Here is a 16,391-nt window from a genome sequence, read left to right as displayed (position 1 = left end):
GACGTAAGTATTTTAAGTCATTCTTTAACTCATTCATCATTCTCTCATAAACTGCATATCTTCTCATTGTCATTTATGTTCTCAGGTTGGCTCTTCCTTCTGGAACAAGAAACTACAAGATAAGCCGGCTAAAAAGGCCAAAGGAAAATCTCGAGCTCCAAAAAAGACCAAAGGAAAGAAATAGGATGTTGAAGACTTATTTGCCCTTGACAATGAGTCGGAGGTAGAACTCGACTCTCTTGGCTTTCTTTCTATGCAACTTATTGACGCCGACTCCTCTCAGGATGATGTGGAGACCAGCCATGTAGACCCCGTAGAGGTAACTATAACTTCCTCCGACTCAGAGCCCTTGCCAAGACAGAAAACTCGGCGGGTCATCCGGAAGGTGAATTTTTCTCATCCTCTTGCTTACTTGGATCCCAACTTCCTTTTGAAGAAATAACAACATGAAGCAAGGCGTCCAACCCAGAGCAGCAGCTCTTAGGACCTTATTTTTGGCTTACCAAATACACCTGTTCCTCACAAGCGTCAACATGAGGTGCCACATGATCCAGACTCTCTTTATCCCTTAATTAGCCGGCTTCATACGTCAACCTCTTAGTCCTTCTATCTCAAATTATTAGAAGACACCTCCATCGTCTGGCGACTCTTCTGGAACCCAGATGCCTGTCTTCAAGGTTGCCCGAGGGTAAGTGCCTCCATTTGTTTATCAATGATTTGTCATGGTATACTCATATACTTTGTATCTTTGTTGCAGAGGTATTGCCAAAGAAAGCAAGAAGCAGAAGCTTGGCGGGTCTTTGAAGGATCCCAGGACTACTGAGCCAGAAAAGCAATCTGCATATATTTCTAAGGCCCTCACTCAAGACTCGGAAGAGCCCATTAATGACCCACCACCATCAATTGACGCCACTGTCCTTGAACAGATGGGCACTGAACTTAACCCATCGGCAAGCCGTGATCCGCCGAGCCCTAAGTCGCCGACTCTCAAGCCAGCTGAAGAGACCCCTATTGAAAATGACTCCGATGATGTGACTATCACTGGGATGGCTTACACAACGCCAAGAGTCTCAACAGTGCTGGCTAAGCCCAACACTAAGGAAGAACCTCCTTCCTTAGAAAAAGGCAAGGCGAAGCTGGACCTGGAGAGCTATGCTGCTCTTAGTGCGAGCGACATCCATGCAGGTTATCTAAACCGCCTTCATACTAGCCGTGACCTGGATGTCGTCTTAGTGAACCTTATGAAGGAACGCTATGAGGTATGTTACCAACACCTTTGCATATATAATTATATAGCCGCCAAGTCTTAAGTATAGGAAAAGACATTAAATATGCTTGAGACTTTATGATAATTTCCAAACTGTAGCCTCTCAAGGCCGACTTATCTTATCAAGATGAGCCAGGTCTTCAAATATTATTCTTGAACAAACTTTGTGCAATTTTTCAACCATAATTTCATAGTAACAAAATGAGCCATACTCACAATTATTTCTAAGATCCAAATATGTAGCCCCCAAGGGTCGGCTTAAACTGACAAGTTGAGCCGGGACTTACAGTCACTTAAGAAATCCAAACATGTAGCCCCCAAGGGCTCGATAAATCTGATAAGATACGCCGGGTCTCAATAACCTTAAATAGAATTAATCATGTAGCCCCCAAGGGCCGGCTTAATCTGACCAGATACGCCGGGTCTCAATCAAAAAAGTGAATTGACCAACATTAGCCCCCAAGTGCCAAGTAGAGTACCTGTAATGTGATTGGGACTTTAACAGAATAACACCACCAATAGTTAATCCTTGTTTTGTAACCATTGCTTCATCATTGTATTTCAGACAATATTGAGCATGAAGGAATCGCAAGTGGGCGTTTTGTGGAAGAATATAAAGTTGCAGCAGGCAGAGACATCCAAGGCCAAGCTAGAGCTGAAAACTTCTTTGGAGGAAGTCAAGAAGCTTAAAGCAAGTTTTGATGCCGAGAGAGCCGCCTGGGAATCTGACAAGACTGGACTAGTGAAAAGAGCCGAAGAGGCGGAATCACAACTTAAGCCGGTTGCTGAAGAGCTTGCCGGCTTAAAACAACATATGACCCATATGACAGCCACCATCTTTGGTATGACTCATATGCAGACATTACTTCAAACCGCCCGGCGATTCGCAATTCCTGCTGTTTAACTCACTTCGCAACTTATGAACAGGCCCTAGAAGCCCCAGCCTTGGCGAAAATACGTTGATGAAGCTCAAGGCAGTATATTCATTGACTGAGCAGCTATACACTGGAACCTTGCGAAGCCTTGTTGCTCTATCAGGTGGCAGAAAGCCTCCAACTCAGATCAAAACCATGCTAGATCAGCTCTCAACAGCATCGGCTCAAGTAATGAAATACAAAGTTGTCAGCCACCCGAGCCAGAGTCATTGTTGCTCTAGGCCGGGCCAAAGCGTGGAAATGAGAGCTTGACCTTGTTGAAATAGCCACCGGCTGCCCAGAATCCCAGGATGATAGGTCTGCCTTTGAGGAACAAGATTTCAACAATTGTGTCAGAGAGATGCGGCATGTGGCTTGTAAGCTGATTGAAGATCTAAATTTAAACCACTACACGCCGGCTTATAGCGAGAACAACCAGAAGATTAAGCCACCGGATCATGATGTTGTCAATCTTATTCCTCCCCAGCGTAAGCATACCTTCACCCCTGATGTTTATCATTCTATTATACTCAATGATGAAGCCACTTTCGAAGCTTTTAACCGGCATCTTGGGTCTGGCCCGTGGGCCGACGTCGTCTTGTGTTGTAATCGGGGCACGAGTATTCGAAGTAGAAGCGCTAACATTCCCCCTTCCTTGAGAAAGCGCTTGACCCCAAGCCGGTGCATAAGGAAAATGAGTCTTCAGGTCGACTAGACAACGACTGATCTTCAGATGATCGACAAAGAGAACCAGCGTAGTATGATCCACAATCCTCAAGGCGGCCAGACAAAAACTAATCAGTGAAGATGGCCCCCATGTCAACCTCGTAATCGGGTCAGGTTTGGTCGGGTCGACCATTACCAGACCCATGCCCGGAACACTTATCGGGTCTGCCACAAACCCACGACCCTACCCATGGGTCGAATCTCATGCCCATGCCCGAACCCATCGGGTTACCCGACTCAATCGGGCACCCATCGGGCGTAATTCATATTTATTATTTAATTTATATGCTCCCTGCCGGGACATGTACTTCCACGGAACCAAGGATTTCTACTGGCCAACTGCTTCTTCTATTGACTTATATAGGTGACACGTCTCCGTCGTATCTACTTTTCCAAACACTTTTGCCCTTGTTTTGGACTCTAACTTACATGATTTGAATGGAACTAACACGGACTGACGCAGTTTTCAGCAGAATTACCATGGTGTTATTTTTGTGCAGAAATAAAAGTTCTCGGAATGACCTGAAAATCAACGGGGAATTATTTTGGAATATATAAAAAATACTGGAAGAAAGATCCACGTCAGGGGGCCCACACCCTGTCCACGAGGGTGGGGGGCGCGCCCTACCCCCTGGGCGCGCCCCCTACCTCGTGGGCCCCCTGATGCTCCACCAACGTCAACCTTCACTCCATATATTCACTTTCGGGGAGAAAAAAATTAGAGAGAAGGATTCATCATGTTTTACAATACGGAGCCGCCGCCAAGCCCTAAACTCTCTCGGGAGGGCTGATCTGGAGTCCGTTCGGGGCTCTGGAGAGGGGAATACATCGCCATCGTCGTCATCAACCTTCCTCCATCACCAATTTCATGATGCTCACCGCCGTGCGTGAGTAATTCCATCGTAGGCTTGCTGGACAGTGATGGGTTGGATGAGATTTATCACGTAATCGAGTTAGTTTTGTTAGGGTTTGATCCCTAGTATCCACTATGTTCTGAGATTAATGTTGCTATGACTTTGCTATGCTTAATGCTTGTCACTAGGGCCCGAGTGCCATGATTTCAGATCTGAACCTATTATGTTTTCATCAATATATGATGATTCTTGATCCGATCTTGCAAGTCTATAGTCACCTATTATGTGTTATGATCCGTTAACCCCGAAGTGACAATAATCGGGATACTTGCCGGTGATAACCGTAGTTTGAGGAGTTCATGTATTCACTATGTGTTAATGCTTAGGCCCGGTACTCTATTAACAGGAGGCCTTAATATCCCTTAGTTTCTAATAGGACCCCGCTACCACGGGAGGGTAGGACAAAAGATGTCATGCAAGTTCTTTTCCATAAGCACGTATGACTATATTCGGAATACATGCCTACATTACATTGATGAACTGGAGCTAGTTCTATGTCACCCTAGGTTATGACTGTTGCATGATCGATCACATCCGGCATAATTCTCCATCACCGATCCAATGCCTACGAGCTTTTCCTATATTGTTCTTCGCTTATTTACTTTTCTGCTGCTATTGTTACAATCACTATAAAACCCAAAAATATTACTTGCGTTACCGTTACCTTTTGCTATCGTTACCACTACTATCATATTACTTTGCTACTAAATACCTTGCTGCAGATATTAAGTTTTCAGGTGTGGTTGAATTGACAACTCAGCTGCTAATACTTGAGAATATTCTTTGGCTCCCCTTGTGTCGAATCAATAAATTTGGGTTGAATACTCTACCCTCGAAAATTGTTGTGATCCCCTATACTTGTGGGTTATCAAGAACATTTTCTGGCGCCGTTGCCGGGGAGCGTAGCTCTATTCCTTGAGTCACTTGGGATTTATATCTGCTTATCATTATGAAGAACTTGAAAGATCAAAGAACCAAGATTTTTCCCTCAACTATGAGGGGAGGTAAGGAACTGCCATCTAGCTCTGCACTTGGTTCACCTTCTGTTTTGAGTAAGCGTGCGACACCTATACCTGCTTCTGCTATTAATTCTGATATGTCGCATGTTATTGATGATGCCACTTCTGCTATCATCATACTTATGATGAAACTACTTCTATGCTTGATACTACCGTGCCACTTGGTGAATTTCTTGATGAACAACTTGCTAGGGCTAGAGAGAATGAAATTATTGAAACTGATAATATTCATGAAAGTGATGATGAAGATTCTCCCCAAGATATGAATTGCCTGTTGTTCTTGAGGGTTATGTTATGGATGAAGAAACTGCTAGAGACTTTCTTGCCTGCAATGATAGAAGTGATCTTAAGAAGTTATTAGTAAGCTTAATGAAAAAACTCTGAATGCTAGAATGAAATATGATCCTGCTTATGCTACTTCACCTATCTTTATTACCGATAAGGATTATGATTTCTCTGTTGATCCTGAGTTAATTACTTTGGTTGAATCTGATCCTTTCTATTACTATGAATCTAAAACTATTGTGGCACATCTTACTAAATTAAATGATATAGCTACCCTATTCACTAATGATGAGAAAAATCGCTACTATTATATCCTTAAATTATTTTCGTTCTCATTAAAGGGTGATGCTAAGATAAGGTTTAATTCTCTTGATCCTGGTTGTGTGCGTAGTCCCCAGGATATGATTTATTACTTCCCTGCTAAATATTTCCCCGCTCATAAGAAACAAGCTGCTTTAAGGGAAATATATAATTTTGTGCAAATTGAAGAAGAGAGTCTCCCACAAGCTTGGGGGAGGCTTGTCCAATTAGTTAATGCTTTGCCTGACCATCCTCTCAAGAAAAAAAATAATACTTGATATCTTTTATAATGGACTAACCGATGCTTCCAGAGATTACCTGGATAGTTGTGTTGGTTGTGTTTTCAGGGAAAGAACTGTTGATCAAGCTGAAATTCTATTGAATAATATGTTGACCAATGAAAATAATTGGACACTTCCTGAACCAACTCCTAAGCCAACTCCAAAGAGAAGGGGTATTCTATTTCTCAGTCCTGAAGATATGCAAGAGGCAAAGAAATCTATGAAAGAAAAAGGTATAAAAGCTGAAGATGTTAAGAATTTACCTCCGGTTGAAGATATACATGGTCTTAATTCATCACCTATTGAAGAAACACACGATCTTGATAACCCGACACAGGTAGTAAAGGTAAATTCTCTCTATAGATATGATAAAGCTGAAATCCCTCCTGCTAAGTTTGCTAGCCAATGTTTGGATGAATTTGATAACTTTATGGTTAAGCAACAAGATTTCAATGCTTATGTTGGTAGACAATTGAAACATAATGCTTATATGATTGAACACTTGAGTGATTATATGGCTAATGTCAAAGGTGAACTTAAACTTATTAGTAAACATGCTTCTATGGTTACCACTCAAGTAGAACAAGTACTTAAAGCTCAGAATGATTTGCTCAATGAATTGAATAATAAGAATAATGACTTTGCTATTAGAGATGAGACTAGAGGTGGTAAAATGACTTAGGAACCTTTGTATCCTGAGGGCCACCGTAAGAGAATTGAGCAAGATTCTCAGAGAGCTAATGTAGATGTACCTAGTCCTTCAAAAAGGAAGAGAAAGAAAAATGATAGGACTTTGCATGCTTCTAGTGAACCTGTTGTAGACACACCTGAGAATCCCAATGATATTTCTATCTCCGATGCTGAAACACAATCTGGTAATGAACATGAACCTAGTGATAATATTAATGATGATGTTCATGTTGATGCTCAACCTAGCAATGATAATGATGTAGAGATTGAACCTGATGTTGATCTTGATAACCCACAATCAAAGAATCAATGTTATGACAAGAGAGACTTTGTTGCTAGGAAGCACGGTAAAGAAAGAGAACCATGGGTTCAGAAACCCATGCCTTTTCCTCAAAAACCATCCAAGAAAAAGGATGGTGAGGATTTCGAGCGCTTTGCTGAAATGATTAGACCTATCTTTTTGGGTATGCGTTTGACTGATATGCTTAAAATGAATCCTTATGCTAAGTATATGAAGGATATTGTTACAAATAAGAGAAAGATACCGGAAGATGAAATTTTCACCATGCTTCCTAATTATACTTTGAAGGGTGGAATACCAAAGAAACTTGGAGATCCAGGAGTACCAACTATACCATGCTCCATTAAAAGAAACTATGTTAAAACTGCTTTGTGTGATCTTGGAGCCGGTGTTAGCGTTATGCCTCTCTCTTTATATCATAGACTTGATTTGAATAAGTTGACACCTACTGAAATATCTTTCCAAATGGCTGATAAATCAACTGCTATACCTATCGGTTTTTGTGAGGATGTGCCTGTTGTGGTTGCAAACGTTACTATTTTAACGGACTTTGTTATTCTTGATATTCCCGAGGATGATAGTATGTCTATTATTCTTGGAAGACCCTTTGTGAATACTGCAGGGGCTGTTATTGATTTCATCAAAGGCAATGTCACTTTTCATGTTAATGCTAATGAGCATACGGTACACTTTCCGAGGAAACAACCTCAAGTCCACAGTATCAATTCTATTGGAAAAATTTCAACAATTACTATTGGAGGTTTTGAATTTCCTCTTCCTACTGTCAAGAAGAAATTTGATATTCTTATTGTTGGGGACATGCATATCCCCGTTGAGGTAACCTAGTGTTATTCGAAAATTCTCCGATTTCATGCAATTCGGAATGAGTTTGTTAACAAGACTTGATCAACCTTGTTAGTGGATTCCTTTTGATGAGCATGAGATGGATGAATTTAGAAAACACAAATCTCTGTACCCTCTTTTTACTTTCTGTTATTCATATTAAATAAAGCAAAAATACTATTTTTCTGTCTGTTTTATGAATTATCAATGCAATAAAAAATACCCCGAAAACAAAAGTTCTCCAAATGCCCTGAAAATTAAATATGTTTTTTTCTAGAATATTTGAGAATATCTGTCACTGAAAACACAGCAGGGGGAGCAAGCACCTGGCCACGAGGGTCTAGGGCGCGCCCACCCCCTTGGGTGCGCCCTGCCTCCTGGGCCCACGGTGGCTCCCCTCCACTTATTACAACTGCCACACACTCCTTCCTCCCACAAAAATCACCAACCAGCTCAAACCCGAGTCCAAGCTCATCTTGCTGCCATTTTTGATCTGCTTGCTCAAAGCTCCATTCACAAAACTGCTTTGGGGGATTGTTCTTTGGTATGTGACTCCTCCAATGGTGCAATTAGTTTTTGTTCTAGTGCTTTATTCATTGCAAATTTTTGCTGCTTAGGTGACCTTGTTCTTGAGCTTGCATGTCAAATTTATATGGTCAAAAGTTGTTTCAATGCATGATATAGACTCTAGGCACTTGTAGGAGTAGTTGCTATCAATTTTGTTGAGGTTGGTTCACTTTTATTTTGAAGTTACTAAAAAATTCAGAAATTTTCAGAAAAAGATGAAGAGATTTTTGAGGGGCTCATCGAGCCGAAGCTCGAAGGATAAACAAAGTGAAGAGAACAAGAAGCCCAAGTATAATCTCCCTCGCACCGCGGAGGTTCGGCCGTGTGAACGGCCTTGTGATAATTTCTTGAGAGCAGCTGAGATTTATGATGATATCTATGAATTGGCTGAGAATGCAGGCCTCACCGCCTTCCTCCATGACCAACGTGAAAAGTATCTCTTACTCACCAGGATCTTTGTGCAAAACTTTCATTTCCATGCTAGGAGCTCACCACCTACGGTGGAATTTTATTTATATGATGAGCATAAGGAGATGTCACTTCACGATTTTTGTCGGGTTTGTTTGATACCTTTTGAGGGCAGCATAGAGGAACCACATCGTGACGATGTGGAAGGGTTTATTGATACAATTGTTGTTGGGGAAACGAGGAAAGTTTCCGATGCAAGAATTACTAGCATACATTTTCCTGTTTTATGTTACTTCGCAATATTTGCTAGTAGATGCTTAATTGGTCGCGGAAATTGTGGCAACTTTAGTGCCCCTGATATTGTTATTTTGTGCCATGCCTTGTTCCGTGATGACAGATCTAGTATGGGCGCTATTGTTGCACAGTGGTTAAATCTTGACCGTACTAAGGGCCCCGTCCTTGGAGGCATCTTCGCCTCGCGCCTCGCTGCACACTTTAACATACCTATTAGGCATTATGAGAAGGAAGAGAAGTTGCTTCCTCCTGTTTTTCTAGACTATAAGAGTATGGTAGCACATGATTTTATCGTTAAGAATAAGGAAAAGATGCTTAAGTACAAGCTGATATTTGATAAAAATCACCCTGAGACTATTACTTTGCCTACTCCTTCCTTGTTTGACTTATCTGCAGGCAAGTACCTTGTTCCGCCAGAGGCCATTTACGCCTACCAAAACCCCACATCAGCTACAGAGCCAGAGCCGGAACCACAATTTGATCCTCACCGGCAGTCTGTTTATCAGTGGAATCCGGAAGAGATCGCCAACCAGTGGCACCAGGGGGATTCTTCTCAGTACGACCCCAACTATTACTTTGGATATCCGCCAGGCCAGCCGTGGCCACAGACCAACTTAGGCCAAAAGCCTAAGCTTGGGGGAGTACGTATTTCTCATCGACATTACATTCATGTTCACACACTCATGCTAGTTGTCGGTGCTCATACTTTTTCATTGTAATATCCATGCTAGTTTATTCCCCTTTTTATGTTGTCTTCTTGTGTGCCGTAATAAACCTTAAGAAAAACCAAAAAATCAGTTGTAGCTTTTAGTTAGTTTACTTTCCATGCCTGTAGTAGTAATTAAAAGGAGAACCCAAAAATATTTATCGTTCTTCTTTTGCTTGTTGGGAGCTTTCCCGTGTAAATAGTTTTATTTCTTTTCTTGCTCTTTGGGGGTCGAGAGGAGAAGAACATGACTAAAATGTTGAGTGGCTCTTATTTGCATTATTGTTGATCTAACAAAGAGCCCATATTACCTTGTCTTCTCTCTCGAATTGAATGCTTGCAGATTCTAGCTTAGTCCAATGCACGTGCACTATTATTATTATCCACACTATTCGGTCGTGCAAGTGAAAGGCAATAATGATGAATATATGATGAACTTATTGAGATGAGAAAAGCTGGTATGAACTCGACCTCTCTTGTTTTTGTAAATATGATTAGTTCATCGTTCCTGATCCAGCCTATTATGAATAAACATGTTTGCAATGAAAATTAGAGATTATAGTTGTTTATGCCATGCTTAATTAGCTAGGAGCTTATAATGGTTTACCTTGCGTGCCAACATGCTATTAAAATGGTTGTGATGTGGTATGATAGGGTGGTATCCTCTTTTGAATGATTAGAGTGGCTTGACTTGGCACATATTCACGCATGTATTGAAACAAAATCAACATATCCTCTATGATATTTATGTTCATGGTGCATCATATCCTACTCATGCTTGCATTCGGTGTTGATTAATTTTAATGCATGTTCATGACTGTTGTCGCTCTCTAGCTGGTCGCTTCCCAGTCTTTCTCTAGCCTTCACTTATACTAAGAGGGAATACTGCTTGTGCATCCAATTCCATAAACCCCAAAGTTGTTCCATATGAGTCCACCATACCTACCTATATACGGTATCTACCTGCCGTTCCAAGTAAATTTGTAGGTGCCAAACACTAAACCTTCAAATAAACATTCTATTTTGTATGCTCGAATAGCTCATGTATCAACTAGGAATGTCTGTATCTTCCATGCTAGGTGGGTTATTCACAAGAGGAGTGGACTCCGCTCCTCACTCATGAGAAAATGGCTGGTCACCGGGATGCCCAGTCCCATGATTTATGCAAATCAAATCAAAATAACTGCAAACAAAACTCCCCCGGGACTCTTGTTAGTTGGAGGCACTCATTGTTTCGAGCAAGCCATGGATTGATGCTTGTTGGTGGAGGGAGAGTATAAAATTTACCATTCTGTTTGGGAACCGCCTATAATGTGTGTAGCATGGAAGATATCGAGATTTCTCGGTTGTTATGTTGACAATGAAAGTATACCGCTCAAAATATTATTCATATCTATTTCAAAACCGAGCTCTTGCACCTCTACAAATCCCTGCTTCCCTCCGCGAAGGTCCTATCCATTTACTTTTATGTTGACTCATCATCCTCTTATTAAAAGGCACCAGTTGGAGAGCACCGCTGTCATTTGCATCCATTACTGTTAGTTTACATTGAGTATGACTTGACTGGATCTCTTTTACCATGAATTACAATGTCTAGTTGAAAGTGCAACAATCCCTAGGTGGTTTTGGTAATTCCTAACAACATATAGCTCATTGAGCTAATGCCATTTCAAGATTAATATCTCAGGAAAGTTCAATGTTTGGCATGGCATGGATGAGAAAAGTGGACCCCTCAAAATGCTAAGGACAAAGGATTGGCTCAAGCTCCAAGCTCAAGACTCTACATTTTCTATTTTAGTGAACCAAGATCACATTGAGTCTATAGGAAAAGCCAATACTATCAAGGAGGGATGAGGTGTTGCTTGATGAGGCTCTTGCTCAAAATGCTTAGTGATATGCTCCAAAGCGCTCAACTACTTTCTCACATCCACATATGACCTAAACCAAAAGTCAAACTCGGCCCCACTGATTCTTTCTATCCGGCACCAACGAGTTCAAATGTCATAGCCACTGCCACAAACCCTAGGCAAATCGGTCTCACCGATAGGGATCTCGATCTCACCGAGATGGGATTGTAATCTCTCTGTTTCCCTTCGTAACGTTTTGGTCCCACCGAGATGATCGATCGGTCCCACAGAGATGAGCGATCAGTCCCACCGAGATTGCAATGTAAACTCTTTGTTTCCCTTTTATAACATTTCGGTCTCACCGTAATGAGCGAATCGGTCCCACCGAGTTTACCTGACCAACTCTCTGGTTAGCTTATTACCAAAATCAGTCTCACCGAGTTTGTGTAATCGGTCTCACCGAGATTACGTTATGCCCTAACCCTAACCACATCGGTCCTACTGAGTTGCATGTCGGTCCCACCGAAAACCCTAACGGTCACTAGCTTTGCTGAATCGGTCCGACCGAGTTTATCAATTCGGTCCCACCGAGATTTGAAAGTTGTGTGTAACGGTTAGATTTTGTGTGGAGGCTATATATACCCCTCCACCACCTCTTCATTCGCGGAGAGAGCCACCAGAACAAACCTACACTTCCAACTTACCTTTCTCTGAGAGAGAACCACCTACACTTGTGTTGAGGCCAAGATATTCCATTCTTACCATATGAATCTTGATCTCTAGCCTTCCCCAAGTTGCTTTCCACTCAAATCCTCTTTCCACCAAATCCATATCCTGTGAGAGAGAGTTGAGTGTTGGGGAGACTATCATTTGAAGCACAAGAGCAAGGAGTTCATCATCAACACACCATTTGTTACTTCTTGGAGAGTGGTGTCTCCTAGATTGGCTAGGTGTCACTTGGGAGCCTCCGACAAGATTTTGGAGTTGAACCAAGGAGTTTGTAATGGCAAGGATATCGCCTACTTCATGAAGATCTACTGCTAGTGAGGCAAGTCCTTCGTGGGCGATGGCCATGGTGGGATAGACAAGGTTGCTTCTTCGTGGACCCTTCGTGGGTGGAGCCCTTTGTGGACTCGCGCAGCCGTTACCCTTCGTGGGTTGAAGTCTCCATCAACGTGGATGTACGATAGCACCACCTATCAGAACCACAACAAAAACATCCGTGTCTCCTATTGCGTTTGAATCTTCCAAACCCCTCCCTTTACATTCTTACAAGTTGCATGCTTTACTTTCCGCTGCTCATATACTCTTTGCATGCTTGCTTGAATTGTGTTAAGATTTCTTGACTTGTCCAAAGTTGCTAAAATATGCCAAGAACTAAAATTGGGAAAAGGATAAGTTTTTATTTGGTCATGTAGTCTAATCACCCCCCTCTAGATATACTTTCGATCCTACAAGTGGTATCAGAGCTTTGGTCTCCATTTGCTTTGATTTCCATAGCTTTTGATTGTCATAGCCTTGGTTTCACAACCTAGGAGAGTATGACGTCTAGCGAGGGAAATTACCACTGTAGAGGTCCTTGCTTTGATGGTACTAATTTTGCTAGTTGGAAGCATAAGATGAAAATGCATATTCTTGGACATAACCCTGTCATATGGGCTATTGTGTGTATTGACTTGCAAGGTGAATTCTTTGATGGGAGAGAACCGAACCGTGAAGCTACCGCGGAAGAGTTGAAGATGCTGCAATACAATGCTCAAGCTTGTGATATCCTCTTCAACGGATTGTGCCCCGAAGAATTCAACAAAATCAGCCGTCTTGAGAATGCAATGGAAATTTGGGATACTTTAATTGATATGCACGAAGGTACCGACTCCATCAAGGAATCCAAGTTGGATGTGCTTCAAAGTCAGCTTGACAAGTTCAAAATGAAGGATGGTGAAGGTGTCGCTGAAATGTACTCTAGGCTTGCTCTTATCACAAATGAGATCGCCGACTTAGGAAGTGAAGAGATGACCGACAAATTCATCATCAAGAAGATCCTAAGAGCTTTGGACGGAAAATATGATACCGTATGCACATTGATCCAAATGATGCCCAATTACAAAGATCTCAAGCCAACGGAAGTCATTGGAAGAATTGTTGCTCATGAGATGTCACTCAAGGATAAGGAGGAGCTCCATAACAAGTCAAGTGGTGCTTACAAAGCCTCATGTGAATCTCCCACATCATCAAGTGAGAAACAAACCTTCAATGAAGAATTGAGCCTAATGGTGAAGAACTTCAACAAGTTCTACAAGAGTAGAAGCAAAGAGAGAAGTTCCAAGTCAAGGTCCTACAATGGCAAAAGATCTTCTAGTCGAGAGCGAAATTGCTACAATTGCGGAAGACCCGGACACTATTCCAATGAGTGTACGGCACCCTACAAGAGAAGAGAAGATTCTCCAAAAAGAAGAAGTAGAAGAGAAGAATCACCATCAAGAGATGGAAGGAGTAGAGATGATCGTTATGAATGAAGAATATCCCAGAGAAGCAAGGATTCGGAAAGGAAGGACAAGTCATCAAGGAGCTACACAAAACGAAGACATCAAACTCATGTTGGTGAATGGGTATCTGACTCCGACAATCACTCCAAAAGAAGCTATCACTCCGACTCCGAATATACTCAAGATGAAGGTGTTGCCGGTCTAGCACTTGTGTCAACCAACTCCTATGACATATTTGATTCGCCAAATGAAGGACTTGGAAGATGCTTCATGGCTAAAGGCCCAAAGGTATCACACCCCGAGTATGTTGATTTCAATAGTGATGAAGATGACTTGTTAGGTGATGATGATTTACTTGTTGACAACTCTAGTGATGAATACTATGATGAAACTTCAATTAATCATGCTAATCAAGATAAAACTAATGACAATTATAAGGAGAAGATTGAGTTACTAACTAAAGAACTAAACACTCTTAAGTTAGCGCATGAAACTATCTTTGGAGATCATCGAGAACTTTTAAGGACTCATGAGAAATTACGTTTTGAAAAGCTCAACCTTGAGCAAGAGCATGAGTTCTTAAAGCAATCAATGATGATCTTCGCAAGAAAAGTTCTTCTTACATTGCCAAGCTTTTACTCTTATCCACTTACATGCCTCAAGTCAAGTCTAGTAACAAGAACAAGAAAGATTCTTCCTCTAGTAGTAATAATAATCACGCTAAATCCAATGTTGTTGCTTCTAGTAGTTCTCTTGATTCCACTAATGGTTCTCTTAGCCAAGTTACACTTGAGCAAGAAAATAGCTTATTGAAGGGAATTATAGAGAAAGGTGTTTACAAGAGCCTTGCCGGGAGTAAGCAATTCAAGGAAATTGTACGCAAGCAAGGAAGACACCGGAAGAACCAAGGTGTTGGTTTAGAACGAAAGTTCAATGCCAATGGAGTTGAGTGGGAAGAAGATCAATACCCAAAGACAAAGTTTGTTCCCCAACAAAAGAAGTATGATCCTACTTCCTCCAAAGGGACACAAGATCAAGATGATCTTCCACCACAAGACCACGAGCAAAAAGGCAAGGATAAGCTTCAAGAGGAAATTGATGCATTTGAAGAAGCACCTAAGGCCTTGGTCAAGTGGGTTCCCAAGACTACATCAAGTTCTACTTCATCAAGTACGACTACAACTCCAAGGATTCCCATCAAGATGATGTGGATCCCAAAAAAGAAGAACTAGAGAGTTCTTGAGGGTGACTCTGCCAACATACTTCACTCTTATCATTTTGGCAAGAACAAGTGCAATCAACTTCCACATCTTGCACTAGTTCAAGGAGTCACAAACCCTCTTGTTGGTAAGACAAGGGACAAGGTAACCTAATGCTTTCATAGACATCATCTTGTGTGTGCATCACTCTATGTCTATGGATATCCTTGTTTGTTCCTTGTGGGACTAACCCGTGTAGGTATTGAAAGTGCAACTCACTCTAAAGGATTGCTCGAAATGATCTACATCAACATTGAGCATCCACATCTTCAAAACCTACATGAAGTCATCATCGACAAAACCCAAGGCTAGTTCATCCCTCTTAGGGGGGATCTCATATCTAGGGGGATCTTTACTCTAAAAATTGAGCTAAAGCAACTCTAATGGTGTGAACACAACAACGCTTTATGTAAAAGTGGTAACCCCACTTGTGCTTAAACGATGAGTATGACCTACGATCAAATGTTCTCATTTGACTCCTAAGTCAATATACTCATATATAGATGACCTAGTCATTGCCAATTGCTTGATAGATGCTAGAATTGGTTGTGCATGCTTTGCCACATATTTCATTTGCCATTTTATTGTGTGAGCATGTTGGTTGCATAATTTACTCATTCGAGGACATCCACTTGTTGTTTTGATTGTTTGGTTCCTTTTTCTTTTTGCCAAGTGGATGGACAAGAATGCCTAAGAACCTTCTCTAGCTATCTATGCTTTTCTTGTCTCAAACTCTATTCATGCTACATCACAAAGTTTGATCAAGTCAGATTCGAACCACTCTGTGTGAGGAGCACTCGGAGTCCCCGATTCTTCATAGACTTAAACTTCCAAAACTTCTTTGTGCATTTCGGTCTGACCGATTCATCCATTTCGGTCATACCAAGATCACTATGTCGATCTAGGTTTTCAATCTCAGTGCAACCAATTTGAACTTTTCGGTCACACTGAGTTGCAGTAACTGCTTGCAGTTATGCATCTCGGTGCCACTGAGTTGTTCCACTCGGTCACACCGACAGGGTCAGGCTATATATATCCCCAGGCCAAAATTTGGAAAATTTTCCGAACCCCTTCGCACACGCTTAGCCTACTCTGCTTCCCTGGGTCTCCGGATCGTCCTCCTCATCGCCAGCTGCCTCCCGCTGCTGGTCTCCGCAGCCGTCAACGGGATTCGTCTCTACCGTTGCCACCGTAGCAGGTCCATCGCCGAACTAGGGTATGGACTTGATCCTTGTGCTAATCCCTCTACAATTCCTAGCACATTGTTCTGCCATGTATCTTGCC

General features: G+C 41.8%; 1 protein-coding gene across 1 annotated transcript in view; it reads left to right on the top strand.

Annotated features, from left to right (window-relative positions):
• Positions 1-722: 722 nt before the first annotated feature.
• Positions 723-16,391, top strand: part of LOC147980240 (uncharacterized) — a 39,910-nt gene continuing 24,241 nt past the window's right edge. Inside the window, exons 1-3 of the mRNA XM_087515528.1 lie at positions 723-1,259; positions 1,833-2,109; positions 2,195-2,370. Of these exons, the coding sequence (XP_087371654.1) occupies positions 723-1,259; positions 1,833-2,109; positions 2,195-2,370 (990 nt within the window). The remainder of the gene's footprint in view (positions 1,260-1,832; positions 2,110-2,194; positions 2,371-16,391) is intronic.

Source organism: Triticum urartu, chromosome 3A (assembly GCF_056163025.1).
Source record: "Triticum urartu cultivar PI428250 chromosome 3A, HENAU_Tu73, whole genome shotgun sequence".
Lineage (NCBI taxonomy): Eukaryota > Viridiplantae > Streptophyta > Magnoliopsida > Poales > Poaceae > Triticum > Triticum urartu.
This window is presented reverse-complemented; position numbering and strand designations above follow the sequence as displayed.